Raw genomic sequence first — 16,565 nt, 5'->3', positions numbered from 1 at the left:
GGTAAAAATTTAGAGAATACTTGTTATTGTGGACATATTAAGTGGCAAAATATTGAGATGCTATACTATTGGAGAGAAATATATTTCATTCTAAAAATTTGTATGAATGTAATCTATAGCATTGATGCTATTCATTTATTTTAATACAAATTTAAAGTTAAAAAGTTATTTTTGCTAAAAATTAAAATAAATATTATTTAATATTGTATGATATCATAATTATAGTATCTTTGAAGAGTGTTATACCATTAGAGTATTTTTAGAAGTAAGAGTGTCAAAAATAATATAAAAAAGAGATAAAATAAAATATTATATTTTTACATGATGTGAAAATTTTTAGCATCCTTAAAAGATATTACCATTGGAGATGCTCTAAAGCAAAAATACTTTCTATTCTGACAAAATTAGGCGACTGAAGCCATGTGGAACAACATGAATGGTCAAAAATTTGATAGAGCCAACTAGCATGATATTTATTTCTATAAATATAAGAGAAATACTAAAAAGTAGTTGGTGTCTAGTATTCTCCAAAGAGTAACATCGCTATTATTAGATATTGAGTCTACATAATTTGATTAATTAATTATTATTAAAATTATAAACTAATTATAATGTATCACATTTAAATGATACTAGACACTACTAATATCTTGCTACCATTAGGGGTGTGCATAAATCGATCTAATCCAATGAGAACCGACCGATCCAATAACAAGCGACCGCCAAACATTGGATATCCAATTGTGATCGGATCGGATTGGATGTTATTTTTAAATATCCAATTGGATCGGATTGGATGGTGGATGGGGTGTCTCAAAATCCAATACATCCAATCAAACTAATTAGAATTTTCATTTAGTTTGGAAGAGTAATTAGATTTTATATAGTGTTATACGTCAAATCTATATGTATATATGAAAATTAACATTAAAGTTTTATTTTTTTTTCTTGGATTGGATGTATCCAGTCCAATCCAATACATACTGGATCTAAAATATTGGATGGATTCGATCCGATCCAAAAAATACTAGGTCTAAAATATTAGATAAATCCAAATTAAACAAATAGATATATATGAAATACATTCAATGGATAGAACCGATTCAATCTAACATCTAATGGATGTTGGATCGATTGGATGACGAAATTAATTGGATCGGATCGGATGGTTTAATCTAACATCCAATATATGATTTCATCGGATCTGAATAGGCCTAAAAATATTAGATGTGATCCAATGAACACCCTTAGCTACCATAGTCAAAATATAAAGAAAAACAACGTGTGATAGGGGAAAGGAAAATGAATATAGATAAAAGAAAAAACATGGAAATATCCATATGAAATTGTAATCTTGAAAGTTGAAAGATTCATTTTGCAAAAAAGACAAAAGAATTGACTCAAGTTGTTTGGTCATTCCATTCCATGAAACCAAATTCATTATTACCCAATTTGTCTCTATAAAGAAAAAGTGAGAAAGAAGAGTACTATTGCCCACTTGCAATTGGTCCACATATCAACTATAGGTTTGATAGAAAGATCTATTGGTTTATATACATTTAATGGCTAATGAAGAAATGGTCATAACTCATGACCCTTATTATTATTATTATATAAATATTATATACACAGCATACACATAAAAATGTGTCAAAGTTGAACATAATCAAACCCTTTAAAGGGGTTTATGCATGATTTCAATTTTCAAACCGACAACTATGAAATTTTGGTCACTACAAATTTCTACACCTTAACTTGAAGTTCTTCTAATCTATATTTTCAATGCCTACCTCTTAAAAAAAAAAACCAGTAATGAAATGAACTACCTAAGCCATATAGATAGAGAAGAATAGGATATCATATAAAGGAGAGTTTGGCAATATTTATATCTAAAGGAAATTTCTTCTTTGACCTTGAAAAATCAAAATGGACCATATTAATTGGTTCTCTTCTCTTAAGGTCAAAAGAGTAGTTGAATATAACAAAGTTCTAAAATGTTGACATATATAATATCTTACTCAAAAATTATGCAAAGAGCTTTGCTTTCTACTATACCTGTTTTTCATGAAGGAATGACATAACCCAGGTAAAGTTATTCCCATCTTGTACTTGTGAATGTTTTTTAAGGTTCTGTTTGGTTAGATTTTTACTTTTGCTTTTACTGTTAGTTTTTCGGGTAATTATTGACGCTTATTTTGGCTTAGAGAGTTTTTTAGAGCGAAAAGCTGAAACTTAAAGCTTACTCAACTAGCAACAGAAGTGTTTTCGGAAATTCAAATGTCCAAAAAATGCAGTGTTTTTCTAACTTTTCAAATTTCAAATGGATCATTTCCTTGCAAACTATGCAGTTTCATAGAAAAAACAACAATAATAATAATTATACATTAGAAAAATGTACTCATAAAATACATACCTGAAACTGAGAAGCACACAAATTCATGAGAAGTTTTGCTGAACCCACATTGGCCATAAGATTTAAGGCAATCCCAACAAGTTTTTTGCCCATAATCAAATTTGTACTTGAAATCAAAACCTTTTCTCAAAGCATCTTTTGTAGTCAACTTATTAGTCACCAAATCTGTGTAATACTTTTGCAGAAGTGGAATGTTAATCAAACTCTTACATGATTGGTTTTGATGATCAGAGGGATTCTTTAGGTAATAACCATCATAAACTCTTTCAACATTACTTGTACATCTCAAAAATGATGTTGTATTTGGAATAATCCCATTTGAGCAATTGTACAAATAAGTCAATTTAGCATTATTTGAAGCACATTCAAAAGGACTTTGCTCAATAGCTTCAATTGTGAGACTGGTAACTCTGTCAGGGCAACCATCATCCACCATATCTGCACCAACAACTGTTATGGTTTCATCCCATTCTCTCATATCCAATACATAAAAACTTTTGGAAACAATCTCAATTTCAGGGTAGGTGTGATTATGGCAATTTAGCTTGAAATCTGGGTGACCACAATCTTGAATTCTTTCACCTCCCCAAAAAGGGTATGCAAAAGATTTGTTTCCACAAGTGAATGGGAGCTTACAAGCTTCAAACTTTGACTCATCTTTGAGAATTTTGAATGGGGTTGATAATCCTAGTGATATAATTACTATGGTGATGAAGATTGAAGAAGAAGAAGAAGAATGGAGTAAAGGGTACATTTTGCTTAAGAATAAACAAAACTAATAGTATTAATGAGACATAAAGATAAGTATACCAAAAATTTAGAGAACAATAATGGAGAAAAGAGAGTGTAGTTTGGAAAATTAAGTGTTGGATTAATGATGTAGATGGAAGCAGGTAATATTTTTCTTTACTTAGAATAATCTTTCATAGTTTACTGACCACCTTGTTTTAGACAGATTCAACTTTTTTTTAACAATAGACACATTCAACTTTGACTTGAGGAAATTTGGTAACCCTTTCATATCATGATTTGGACTAAATTTGTTACATATTATCACAAGAAATGTTAAAAGCACTAGAGTGAATAATTGTGATCCAATACATAATTGTTAAACTTAACTCTATGTTTGGTAAGGAAGAAAAGTGAGCGGAAAGAAAATTTTGAAGGAAAAAGTGAAAAAGAAAGGAAAAAGAAATGCATGTTTGGTAAGATTGTATTGGAGAATATTGTCGCAGATGGATTAAATGTAAAAGTATTGAGTCATATATAAGAGTATGAGCTATTTACTCATCACCAATTAGTTTTAAGATGAAATTATATTTCTCAATAAATTGAAAAGAGAAGGGGAAAGATAAAGGAGTCCTACAAATTAGAGAGATAAAATGTATAATTACTAATAGAGTAATTTTAGAGATACACAAAAATAATACATACATTTTATGGTTGTCACTTAACTGTTGGAGTTAGTTAGAATTAATTTGTTTTTATTATGCCTTCAGCTGTATTAATTCTACTCTAACTAACTCTTCACATTGTATAAATGTTGATGTTGTATTCTTTCTAATCAATGAGAAGAATTTTTTCTTGCAATAACTTTTTTCTACCTTTCACTATGCTTTCTTCTATTTCTTTTTGTCTCTTCCATATGGCAAAACGTTTCAACATAGTATAAGAGCAATAACATGAGAACTACTTCTGATCCTAATGCTACTCATGCCACCTTGAACGCTAATGCAACTGCAAGAAACAAAACCAGAGTTGGTGATGACAATGTCGTGTATTTCAACCACAATCTTTTGATGAAATTAAACGATCAAAACTTCTTGTTATTGAAGCAACAATTTTTAGCCGCAATTAAGGGGAATCGACTTTAGAATTACATCCGAGGGAATCTGCCACCACAAGCTCTCGGATGCGTATCAAGCCTCATTAACGTACAATCTTATTTTTCCAGAGTGGGAGGTTCAGGACGAGCTTCTTGTTTCCTGACTCCTTTCATCAATGTCAGAGAGCTTATTCACGAGGATGGTTGGATGCCATTCATCTCATCAGATCTAGAATACCTTGGAGCAACGCTTCACTCTACAAACTTCAGCTATGATCTTGGAGTTTCAAATCAAATTACAAAATCTCAAGTAAGGTTCACTTTCTTTAACTGATTATCTTCTCAAAGTTAAACATCATGTAGGTTTACTTTCATCTGCTGGTGAAAGACTTAGGGCCCGTTTGGCACAGCTTTTGGAAAAGCTAAAAGTGCTTTTCAAAAAGTGACAAAAAGGTGTTTGGTAAGCAGTTAAAAAACAGCTTATTGAAGAAATTATGGAAAAGCTACAGCTAAAAGCTAAAGCTGGTACAACCCAACTTTTAGAAAAAGCTGTTTTGATTAAAAGACTCTATAATAAATTATTTTTACTAAAAATTTATTTAATTATTTATTATATATTATAAAAAATAAAAATATTTTTTAAATGAAAAAATATTTAAAAATAAATAATATTTAAATTTCTAATTTTTTATTTTATTTTAAAAAATATTTTATATTTATATTTTTATTATTAACAAACAATATCTGTTTCTTATAAACTACAATTTTATCTTTTGCAAGTGATAAAAATATAATTTAAAAATATTAAAAATTATTTTTATCAAATGCATATAAATTTATACTATAGAAAAAAATAATTAAAAATATATAAAAAAAATAAAAATTTATATAACATATTTTTTATATATATATTTGTAATTATAATGAACTAGATTAAAATATTATCATTATTGTAATAGAATCTTAACAACTCACAGCACTTTAAAAATTATAATTTACCAAACACTCAAATTTCAGATTTTTCCACGCTTCTGCATACTGCTTTTTCCCACAAGATGTTTGCTTTTCCCCACAAGATGCCAAACTGGCCCTTAGTGTTTTAGATCATGTGGCTGCCATTTTCAAAGGCTTGCCTAGTGAGTATGACACTTTTGTCATCTCCACAATTCAACTCAAATATGAATCTAAAAAAATTACATTAATACTATAGTAAAATGTTTATTCTAGTGTACTTTTATTGTTTTTTAAATTTCTAATAGTGAATTTGTTCATATTAAATCATGAAGAGACATGTAGATAGAGTTACGTATGTAGAAACAATGTTCTGATTTTTAATGTTTCATATCAGTTGCATAAATATTTTGCTAACAGTTATTTCGTCTGATGCAACCTAGGCCAACCACCCAGCAACTTTCGTCTGATTAAAATTTTCGTCTGATGCAACCTTTGGCCAACCACCCAATAACCTTCGTCTGATGCAACCTTCGATCAACCACCCAGCAACTATCGTCTGATTGTGTAAGTAATAGTGTAAGAGATATTTTGATAATTATAAGCACATATAAAGTATAAATATTATCCACACCTTATGCAAGTAATTTTGTAAATAAAGTGTCCAATTTTTATTTTTCATGTAATAATTCTATAATAAAATAAATTTGTTTTAAAAGTAAAAATATTATTTATTTTAGAGCAATATAATTAGGCAATAGTGGTGTCCAATATCTTTTATAATAGCGTCTCACAATTAGTTAGCGATAAGCATATTAGGCAATTTAGCAATTCTCTTTTGCAGCCTCCTTTGACCAGAAGCACATTACACCACAACACATTTCTCTGAATTTGGGTTAAAAAATTATATTGGGTGGGCGCTCCTTCTTCTTCTTCTCCTTTCTTCTTCTTCCCATTTGATCTGGCCAAACAATTTTCTCCCTTTGGGTTAAAGGCTGTAATTTGAAAGGGTTTATGTTTCTAGGTTTCCCCAATTTACAGCCTCACAGATACTCTTTCAAGGTTGGTTGGTGCTTTTCATTTCTCAAGTTGAAATTGTTAATTAATTCTTAGTTTTCTTGTGTATATAATTAACTAATATTGTTCCTTCCGTTTCACCAATATTAAGTCTTGGGAATTTTTCATTAAGAGTTTCTGCATCAGCTTTGGATTTTGATTTGATGGGATTATTATTATCATCATCATTGGTGTTAATTTGTTAATGATTCCATATGTATTAATAATTTGTTAATGATCACTCTTTTATTATTGCAACTCACTTGTTCGATGAATTGCCTCATTGGGGATTTGTCATGATAACCAGTTTCTTTTGAAGGCTCAGCCACATCTTTTCCTTTGCTTGGGTTTGCTCTTGGTTCACTGGAGGATTTGGTCACCTCAGGTTGGTGTTTTTTTAGCTTTCTTATTGTTATCTATTTTAGCTTTGTATGGACATGGGGTTGGTCAGTTGTTTGATAATGGTTCTGAGGTACACCAATGTATGGTCTGAACTTTTTGTTGAGCTTGAGACAGACTTTTTTTTCGTGTGCTGACAATGTTTTCATGTCATTTCACAATCGCCAATCTAATTCACATCTTTCTTCGTATGTTATAATGATTTGACTTTTTCTGTGTATTGCTATGTAAAATGTGTCTTTGGAAAGTATATTGGTATACTGATTTGGCTGTCCTCCTCATTAACTATAACTTCACATGTTTATTGCAAGAATTCTTATAAAATATCTATGTCAATGTGCTAACTTTTTTATAGTTATTTTGTTCTTTCTCAGCTTTGATTGGTAATTGGATTTTCATGCTTGGGTAATGAAACATAATTGGTATAATTCTGCAGCCAATGCTATTTACTGTTTCAATTGAAATTGCAATAACTTGTACAGGAATTGAAATTTCTCTAGATTTTGAAATGGTTGTCTATATTTCATGTTTTTATCAGTGTTAGTTTCGGTTCCATTTTGTCCATTTTCTTAATCAAGCCAAAAATAGAGCTCTGTTTGTAAATTAATAGTAATATGTGACTATTACTTAATTAAGTTATTAATGAATGAATTTGTGCACTACAGATAGTGTATGACAAAGACACATTTACAGTGGTTGACAAAATAGGAGATGCAGATATAGACCTAAAACCAAACATAGAGCGTTTGAAAATGGTCTATAAATGAATATGTACGTACCAGTGCATAAGTTATGCTCTTGCACAATAAATTAGTGGCGTTGGCTAGGTAATCTCTAAGGAAAAGGCTTAGACATTTTGATGTTCAACAATTTAGCTAGCACCTCTATACTAGGTTCTTTTTCTGTTTTTAACCTATCATATTTTCCAAATTAATTAAGGGTTGTTGTAATGTGAGGTACAAAATTTTTATGGGCATTAGTTAGAGGGCATCTCTTTGTTACTTATTTTTACACTTGCCCAAGTTGAATTTATATCAATAAAATAAGACCATTATTGAAGTAGTCCTCCATTCTAAAACATAGCGTATATCTTTGTTGTCCTCATTTTTCTCAGTCAAGACTCAAGTAATTTGTATATTGACAATGAAAGTGGATTTTATAATTACTATTTTGCATCAATATAATTTTATCTATTTTGAATCCAAAATGTTCTTCCAAATTGTTATTCTAAATGTTGCAACTGTTTTTTTTTTTTTTTGCATGATTTTGTTTCAAGATAACAGAGTATATTAGCTTGCAACTGGTTTATTAACTATTCAATTTTGGACTCTTGAATATATTAGTTACCAACTGGTGCAAGTCAATTGGTTTAGCTTGCTGAAAAGTTGAACCCTTGTGTGCATATAGGTATTTGATAAGACTTGAATAATTTTGCACCTGATTAAACTTTCAGATACTTATAACATGAATGAAAAAACATGTCATTTCACATTTCATTAATGATGTATAGATTTGCATTTCAAGTACCATAGAGAATATTTTTGCTACAACTTTATTTGCTTTTTTTTTAGTTTTTCTCCTTCTTCTTCCTTTTCTATAGTAAGTATTTTCAAGTAGGAGTCTACAAGATTAGGGACAATTAATGAGAACCCTCAACTAATGTTGTTCTTTGAAATACAAAATATTTGCAGAATTTGAGATTTAGTAGAATTCTTTTGTAAACTCAATTTATATTCACTATTTTCATCAGGCCCGACCTCTTTATTTGTGAACTCTAATGCATTATCACATAATGCATTAGAATTTTATCCACTTATTTATTGTTTACATCTTATGTTAATCTCTGTTTTTGTATATTGATATTAAGAATTGTGTCAACAGTATTGCTCTAGATGACTATCAATTACTTTATATCAACTACTTGTATATCTACTACTTATTGTTTAACAAGTGACAATTGTGGAGCAAACATGAAGTCCACCCTAGACAACAACGAAAATACTTTTACAAATTGTACATTCATCCAATGAAATAACAAAGAACTAATTACCCACCTTTCTCATCTTTCTTTTTGAATGTGATTGTCAATTTGGATGATGGCCCCTTACATAGTTTCTGTATATTTTCTTGATTGTACATATTTTGATTGTATAGTGGTTAGTGTGATTGAGAGTATGTCTCTTTAATTTGTATGGTGACATAAAGATGTATAATTTCGTATTTTCTCATTTTCTTTTTTTTTTTTGTGTTGAAGTGTAAATAAGAGAGAAAGAGTGGGGTGTGGGGGAGACGGAGTAAGGAAGAAGAGGGAGGACGAGAGGAGGCATTGTTCAAAATTACGATGCAGAGATCTTCTTCAAGGGCTTCAAGACTATCCTCGTCAGAAAATTTGATTACCTCTTATACTACTACCACTACTACTACGTATGGAGATACTACCTTTGATGATTTGGAACCGGAGCCGCAGCAGTGCCTCCCCACCTACGATCCCCTCTCACAAGCTGCCATGAGAGAGCAGTCTCGTATCAAATCCGCACATAATGCCATCCACCTTATACCTCTACTCCTTATTTTTTGCGCCATCGTCCTCTGGTTCTTTTCCTACCCAGGTTTTTATTTTTCTTCCTTTAAATTCATCTTTTTGCATTTTATTTGGGTTGTTTCATTTACATCTGCAAATATTTTAAGCCTCATGAAAGGAGTGGAGTCATCTTCATTGCTTTACTGATTTGTTTGGACTTTGGACATTGTGTATACAAATACAAGCTTGCTAATACAATTATGGGCTACATATGTTTTTATTTTTTTGAACCTTACTAAATTTTGGACCCTGTGTTTTGTTAAAGTTTTCGATTGGACCATCTATTCAATTTGTATTTTCTAAAATGGTGCAAATAAGATTTTGAACTGATTTTATGTCAAAGTAAAACTTAATAATATTCTGATCTAGATGTGTTATGACAAAACTGATTACATTTTCTGCATCTGTTCGTGCTAGAGATTGTCTTCAAGCTGGTTATATAAAAAAAATACAAGGTCTATTTTATCATTTGACAAAACAGAAAGTCTAATCGTTAACTTTTTCCAAAACACAGGGTCCAAAATAGTAACTTTAGTTTTTAAAGTTGTTTTACTAAACCGAAAGAGGGGAAAGAAAGTGGATTATATTTTTAGGAGTCTTGTGTTTGTTTGATGCTTTGGTAATATGGGTTCTGAAAACATATTTGTTCTGATTATTTTCTTTTTTCTCATTAAACTATTGTATTTGTTGTTTTTGCCAGAACCAAAGTTATGATATAATTGCTGTGAATGTGGGTAGCAGTTGTACACAGATTAACAGCATTCCTCGTCTTTACATGTAGCCACCAACAAAGATTTTGTGGATGGCACAATAGGGACCTCTTTTAATTTGTTATACAAATCTTTGATCTTTTTGTTTTCAATATATATTATTTTATTTACTTCTTACTGAGAATGGGTGGTGTGTGCCTGTCTGATTACGTTTAGAAAAATTTTGCTGAAAATATTGATTTCGATCCATTTTTATTAAGTTCAGTAGTTAGCTTATTGGTATTGTAGTTTTGTAATAACAAGTGGTGTTTGATTTGGTTGGTATGATTTCATTGATGCATTTACTACACTGGTCTATACAGTACAATAATCAAATATATATTCTATCATATTTTGAACACAAAGGGGGGGATTTTTACAATAAATTATTGGGTATACATTTGCACATACTTGTTTGAGCTTATTCAAGGATTTGAAGTCAAAACTCTTTGCTTTCTAAAGGGGTTGACAATCAAAATTGGTATGCTCCAACAAAGGTCCAAGCCTAACCAGCTTAGGTATGACAAAATTGTTCCTAACAGAACAAACAATTGGATTGTCCCACTGCAGAGCCAACCCAACGAGATTGGCACGTATGGTTAGAGGGAACACTCGGGGCCATCTCTCGTTTCCATATGAACTCAGAGCATTTTCCACTGATTGTGTTGATCCGGATTTGATTGCATTGGCAAGCTTTCTAGACAGAACAACTGCATCTTCTAGTGCACAACAAGCTCCTTGTCCTAGATTGGGAGTCATTGGATGCCACGCATCTCCTACCAGCACGACTCCACCTGAAGAAGCCGGTGGGCTAATGGTAGGCCACAACCACCGGTCGACAAGGGGTGTTCTGATAATTGTGTCATCTGGGGTTTGGTCTATGATGCTAAGAAGATCGGTAGGCCAGTTTTTGACTAGCTCTTTAGCTTGCTTCTTAAGTTCAGCCGGGTCAGTGATTTTAGGACCTGCAGTGACAAATCCAACATCTTAGAACAACTCGAAAATATGTAGATGATTCTTCAATTTGCCAATAACTTCATTTATTAATTAGATAACAAAGTAGACCTGGAGATGGACGGTTGAAACAGACAAACCAGTATACTTTAGTAGGAGAGACAGGAACACATCCTGCTCGAAGCCCTCTTCCATAAATGTAGCTTACTTTAGGCTCAAATGGTTGCCCATTAGGATAATAGCCAAGTCCCCGGAAAGCACAATGCCCAACATACTTTGGATCAGAGAACCCCATCCATTTGGCTATTGGAGATCTAATCCCATCACAACCAATTACAATCTGTTAATAACCACACAAGTAAATGTTAATATTTATAGCTAACCAATTGGTTTTACATATGCTCACATATAAAAGAACTTAAGTCAAATAGTTAGTAGATGTAACTTAAGTCTAACCTTTGAAGAAAATCGACTTCCATCAACCAGTTCCAACATAGTTTCTCCATTTCCATTTTTACTAATCTTCGACAATTTGGAAGAAAATCGAAGAGCGTCCGGCGGTAGCTGATCGGCAAGAGTCTCCAATAGTACTCTTCTCTCAACAGCTCGAACTTCTTGGCTATTCCATTTATGTTTACACAAAAGAATAATAAGTGAAAGTACAGTGTTTACTGTTTCTACAAACTCTTGAGTGAGAAAACATAGGTGCAATGTTGTGCATGTTTTAAAGAAAGATCATGATCGTGTATACATTATATGATATTTGCGGCATAAGTATTTAAAGTTTTGAATTTGTAACCGTTATAAGTTTGATAGATTTTTTTAGCGATACAAATATCAATGTTAGTAAAACTATAATTTCCGTTTAATTTCGTTAGTATATATTCCATTAGTGTCTTAAATTTATAATCAAATATAGTTTTTGAATTTTTTGAAAGAAGATTTACAATAACTAACACCACATATTTTCATCTACATATCTTTTGTTTATGAAACTATCAGAGTTTGTAATGATGGACTGACTATTTACTATAATTGAATATTTATGACACTAAAAAAATTATTGGGTCTATACTACTACTTACAAACTTAAAATTTTAAATACAGTAATATGATGAATATATACAATATGGTACCTTTCATCTTCATCCTTGAACTTGAAGGAGCGCAATTCCCTCCCATCTTCTGACTTCACCACCATCCTGCACAGCTGATACCATGTACAAGTTCAAGTAAAACAAACCAGTGGCACCCAATACTAAGGTGATTTAAATATTTTTAGCTTAAGATATGCCAAATTAGGCCATTTTCAATGGCGAGTCATAAATTCAAAATTGGTAAAGTTTCTCTACTAAAATAATCTAACCGAATTTCAAAAGTTATTCTATTTATGTTGATGTCTACCGTGTTCCACTAATAACACTATTTTTCTATTAAATTTTTATATTTAAATAATATATTTATAATTTAATAAAATAATATAATAATAAAGAACATAATATAAGTGTAATTTTTAGTGTTATCTAACATAGAGTTTGCCATAAAAAAGAGAACTTTGTCAATATCAATGAAAAAAATAGAGATGTGTAAATATAGTGTACCCTTGAATTTCAAGGAATTGGGTTCTGAGATCATTGCCAACTCCAATTGCATCCAATACTCTCCAACCATTCTTGAAAAGGGTTAGTGAAGTTCCACCAGTCCTTAGTGACTCAGCTTGCTCAAGCACCAATGATCGAACCCCTAGCCTAAACAATCTCAAGAACACATTTTTATATAAATACAATTGACAATTCACAATCCAGACAATTTAATTCTGACATTATAAACCATGGAACCTGTGGAGGGAGACTGCGGTGGCGAGGCCAGCGATTCCGGCGCCCACTATGACAACATCCTCCTTTTGAGCTTTGATTATTGGTTTGAGTTTGGAACGATTGAGTGAGAGAGGTGGGTTCATTGAGAGTGAGGAGAATGAAGCTGAAGCCATGGAAAGAGTTTGTTGTAGTAATGACTGAGTGGCTCTAAGCCATGTCCACATATATATATGAGATAAGGATTGGATCCCCCAACAAGTGGGAGGGAGAGTAGTGAAACTAATAATATTTTAGGGAAAGAGTTATTTGCACCATAAATAGTTAAGTTTAATTAAGATGGTAAATAAATATGTAAGTTTAATTTTTGGCAGCAATAATAACTAACTTATATTTCTGTAACTCTGTAGGTACCGAGTTGTTAAATATTAAGTAAATTGTCACGTAACAATATTTGATTGGTCCAAGTTATAAATTTTTAATTTTTTTTTTAAAAAAAAAAAATTATTTGTACTAATAAGAAAATGATACGTGGCTAATGACTTGACCATCAACAGATATTTACAAAATTTTAGAAATATAACTTAGATATTATTACTGCTAAAAATTAAACTTAGTATTTATTTATAACTGGGAGTTAAACTTAGGTATTTATGTTACAAATACTTAAATATATTATTTTTAAATTAAATAAATAAATATATAAAAAAGACTATTTTCTTAGTTACATTAGGTTTATACATTTTTGTAACATTCTCAACATAAAGAAAAAGAGTTACATAGATAGGACTACATTAATTAGAAGTATTTTCCAAAATAAAAATTAAAATTTGAAAACACTTTTGGGCCCTAAATAAGTCTACATGGGCCCAATATATAGCCCAAAAGGCATTGATATGAGTGAACTGACATCCAATCAATCACCAAAGCTCACCGCCATTTTTGCTTTCTTTCTCTTTACTTTTCTCACTTAAATTTCTCCGGTCACCTTTCTCCTCCTCTTCCGATCATCCACTCCAACATTTTCCCTACCCAGTAAGTTATACTTCAATCTCCTTTAACCATTCTTTTGCTTTTGCTTTTGCTTATCTCAAGTTTCGTTTTTTTTCTTGTTATTTTTCATCTCTGCTTAAACGAATGACAATGTACCCATTTATTTTTTATGCTTTCTTTTTTGTGTGATTTTTAATGAAGAAATCATTTTTGGGTTACTCTGTGCAAAGACTACGATCAATTTCACATGCATTGACTGGAATTGAAAGAACAAAGTTTAGTTTACAAACCAAGTTAGTACATGGTATTTGTGTCACCTTCATGGGGTTTTCTTCTTATTATTATAATAGTTTTTATTTTATTATTAATTTTTTAAGAAAAAAATGAAAAAAAATTCCAGTTGGGCCTTTGTATTCTCACCTCAGTTTTAGGGTATGCTCATCTTCTGTAATTTTTTTTTTTTTTTTTGATGGTTCATTGCTCATATTTGATAACTGATTTTCCCTTCTTAGGAGGTTCATTCCCAATTTGATTAATATTATTAATGAGGGTATCTTTCATTTTGGGAAATAAAGTTTTAGTTTTGCTGTTGTAGAGTAGTAATTTTTCTAATCAATCCCATTTATTCACTCACATTCAGCATATATTTATATTTTTCAAGTTATTGCAGCTCAAATGTTAGGAATTAGGATTGTTTAGAGATGTGTGGCAAAACCCTAAGAAGCTTTATGTGTCAAACAATCAGTTTACAATGTTATATATTGGTACAATAATTATGTATATCTGAATGTCATTTCTCAAGTTGTTTGGCTTTTTTGTTTCGGACTGTGCTATGAGTTTAGTCATATGCTTTACTTGATTATACTTTATTATTTCTACATTCTCTAGTTTTATAAATGTAATCATATCATTTGCTTAGTTATCATGTCTGATTGGTATCACTCTTTAATCATATCATTTGGTTAGTTATCATGTCTGATTGTTGTCACTCTTTAATGCCAGTTGAGTTGCTAAGTTATATTCTAATTATCTCAAGTGTCTTCATGTGTTGTTTACTTTTGATTTCTTGTTAAAGGAGGTGTAGTGAAATGGATTTATTTTCTAGGTTAGGTAAAATTTCGGAGTCTAGAGATGGAAGCTCGAAGAAAAAGAAATCGTAAGCAAAAGAAGCAGAAGCGGAAACAACATATTAGTGAGAGTAATAGCGAGCTAATTAGTGTGAATTGGGCAGAACTCCCTAGAACTGTACTTGAGATTATTTTCGAGAAACTTTCAGTTGTTGATTGCATTTCGGTTAGTAATGTGTGCAAGCCATGGAGATATGTTTTTGCATCGGATGTTTCTTCTTGGAAAAGGATTGGCATTCCATCCTTAATAATGTGTGGTCAACATAGAAGAGAGAACAGAACTTGTTTAAGTATGTTGGAGAAACGAGCTTGGGAGATGGAGCTACCCGAGGCACATAAGAAATATTGTTGGGGTTCCTTTCATGATTGGTTGATCCTAGTGGATAATTCTATTTATCTCTCGGTTGAAATCAGTTTGTTGAATCCGTTCACTAGAAGCACAGTAAAACTACCTAGAACATGGGACGATTACCATAAGATAGTCCTCTCAGGGCTTCCTTTTCAGAAAAACTTTGTTTGCATGCTTTTGCACAATGAAAGACGAGAAATTGCTGTTTGGGTTTCGGGAGCTCAATCGTGGAAACAATTTAAACTTGTTGGTGAACCATTTGAGGATGGTATTTTCTACAATGGAAGTTTCTATCTGTTGAGCAAGGATGATGAAGTTTGTCAAATTGACACAGCTAGCATTTTTGCTGCCATTAGCGAAGATAGTGCTTCGGTGGATGCTTCAGCTGAGGCTTCGGTGGATGCTTCAGCTGAGGCTTCGGCTGATGCTTCGGCTGCTTCTGTATCTGAAATCAAAATTAAGTCCCATAAAGTAAGTAGGATGTCAGGAAACCCTACAAATGATAATATGTTGAGGTATCTTGTGGAGTCATGTGGAGAGCTTTTGCTTGTCTGTAGGTTTTTCAGTACAAATCTCGGTGCTATACTTGAAACACGAAAATTCGAAGTCTATATTTTGGATGTTGGGGAGATGTCCTGGAAAAAAGTTGAACACTTGAGGGATCGAGTATTGTTTCTAGGTAAATGTTGCTCAAGATCCTTGTCTGTAAAAGAACTCGGGGTCCCAATGACCAATCGTATTTACTTCTCGAATGACAATGTTGCTCCTTGGTGGAATGAATGGGATTCTGGTTATCTTCAAGGAATGTCATCTCGTATGCGTCTTGATAATTCTGGCAGGAAACATTGGGGCATCTTCTGGCTTGGAAACAAAGACAACCACCACTTTTGCTTCCGGGGCGATCGTGACAATTGGGGACCCATCTGGCTCACTACACCTCTATGGTGGTATTGTAACAATTTCCTTGCTTACTGATTAGTTAATTATGACTCATGTTGATGATCTTGGCAGGTTAGGGGCTTCTTGTAGTAACAAAAATGTGAATGCTTTATTAGCAAAAACTCAAATGGAGAAAGCTTGTTTCGGGTAAGGAGCTATGAAAACTATGATGAGTGAAGTTTTTTGTACATAGTTGGTGTATTTTGGTTCTTCATTAGCTTCTGCCTTGTTTTTACTTGTATAGGCTTTGATCCAAAACCTTTTGTTTATTGCCTTGAAATACTTTCAACTAAGTATATTTCATGTTATGTCACTCATGAACATTATCAATCCACTTTTTCTTCATTATTTTGTTTCTTTGCTTTTTGAATAAATTTAATGTTCAATCTTTTTCCTCTTTAGTGGAACAAGACTA

The 16,565-nt window shown here is 31.8% G+C and overlaps 3 protein-coding genes and 1 long non-coding RNA gene across 7 annotated transcripts; 2 read left to right on the top strand and 2 right to left on the bottom strand.

The window, feature by feature from the left end:
• Nucleotides 1-2,384: 2,384 nt before the first annotated feature.
• On the bottom strand, nt 2,385-3,865 carry LOC133033378 (LEAF RUST 10 DISEASE-RESISTANCE LOCUS RECEPTOR-LIKE PROTEIN KINASE-like 1.2). Its single transcript, XM_061108096.1, has one exon. It carries the CDS (start codon nt 3,165-3,167, stop codon nt 2,385-2,387), a length of 783 nt encoding a protein of 260 aa, XP_060964079.1. The 5' UTR covers nt 3,168-3,865.
• A 2,122-nt stretch (nt 3,866-5,987) lies between these two features.
• Nucleotides 5,988-8,973, top strand: LOC115714305 (uncharacterized). Its single transcript, XR_004011041.2, has 3 exons — nt 5,988-6,251; nt 6,553-6,630; nt 8,899-8,973. It is a non-coding gene; the product is annotated as an uncharacterized LOC115714305 (long non-coding RNA).
• A 1,275-nt stretch (nt 8,974-10,248) lies between these two features.
• Nucleotides 10,249-13,026, bottom strand: LOC115714304 (monooxygenase 2). 2 transcript variants are annotated; one of them, XM_030642953.2, is made up of 6 exons: nt 12,767-13,026; nt 12,530-12,676; nt 12,065-12,130; nt 11,385-11,547; nt 11,040-11,268; nt 10,249-10,939 (listed from the first exon to the last, which is right to left on the bottom strand). In XM_030642953.2, exons 1-6 carry the CDS (start codon nt 12,967-12,969, stop codon nt 10,431-10,433), a joined length of 1,317 nt encoding a protein of 438 aa, XP_030498813.2. In that variant the 5' UTR covers nt 12,970-13,026; the 3' UTR covers nt 10,249-10,430. The 2 variants fall into 2 exon arrangements, with proteins under 2 accessions (XP_030498813.2, XP_030498815.2); XM_030642955.2 differs by lacking the exon at nt 12,767-13,026 and having other exon boundaries at nt 12,065-12,138; nt 12,530-12,671.
• A 608-nt stretch (nt 13,027-13,634) lies between these two features.
• LOC133028924 (uncharacterized) lies at nt 13,635-16,498 on the top strand. Of its 3 annotated transcripts, none has more exons than XM_061108084.1 (2): nt 13,635-13,777; nt 14,841-16,498. In XM_061108084.1, exon 2 carries the CDS (start codon nt 14,867-14,869, stop codon nt 16,184-16,186), a length of 1,320 nt encoding a protein of 439 aa, XP_060964067.1. In that variant the 5' UTR covers nt 13,635-13,777; nt 14,841-14,866; the 3' UTR covers nt 16,187-16,498. The 3 variants fall into 3 exon arrangements, with proteins under 3 accessions (XP_060964067.1, XP_060964068.1, XP_060964069.1); XM_061108085.1 differs by having other exon boundaries at nt 13,637-13,777; nt 14,811-16,498; XM_061108086.1 differs by having other exon boundaries at nt 13,650-13,777; nt 14,846-16,498.
• The last annotated feature ends 67 nt before the right edge of the window (nt 16,499-16,565 follow it).

The sequence above is a fragment of the Cannabis sativa genome, unplaced genomic scaffold (genome assembly GCF_029168945.1).
Source record: "Cannabis sativa cultivar Pink pepper isolate KNU-18-1 unplaced genomic scaffold, ASM2916894v1 Contig5, whole genome shotgun sequence".
Classification (NCBI taxonomy): domain Eukaryota; kingdom Viridiplantae; phylum Streptophyta; class Magnoliopsida; order Rosales; family Cannabaceae; genus Cannabis; species Cannabis sativa.
This window is presented reverse-complemented; position numbering and strand designations above follow the sequence as displayed.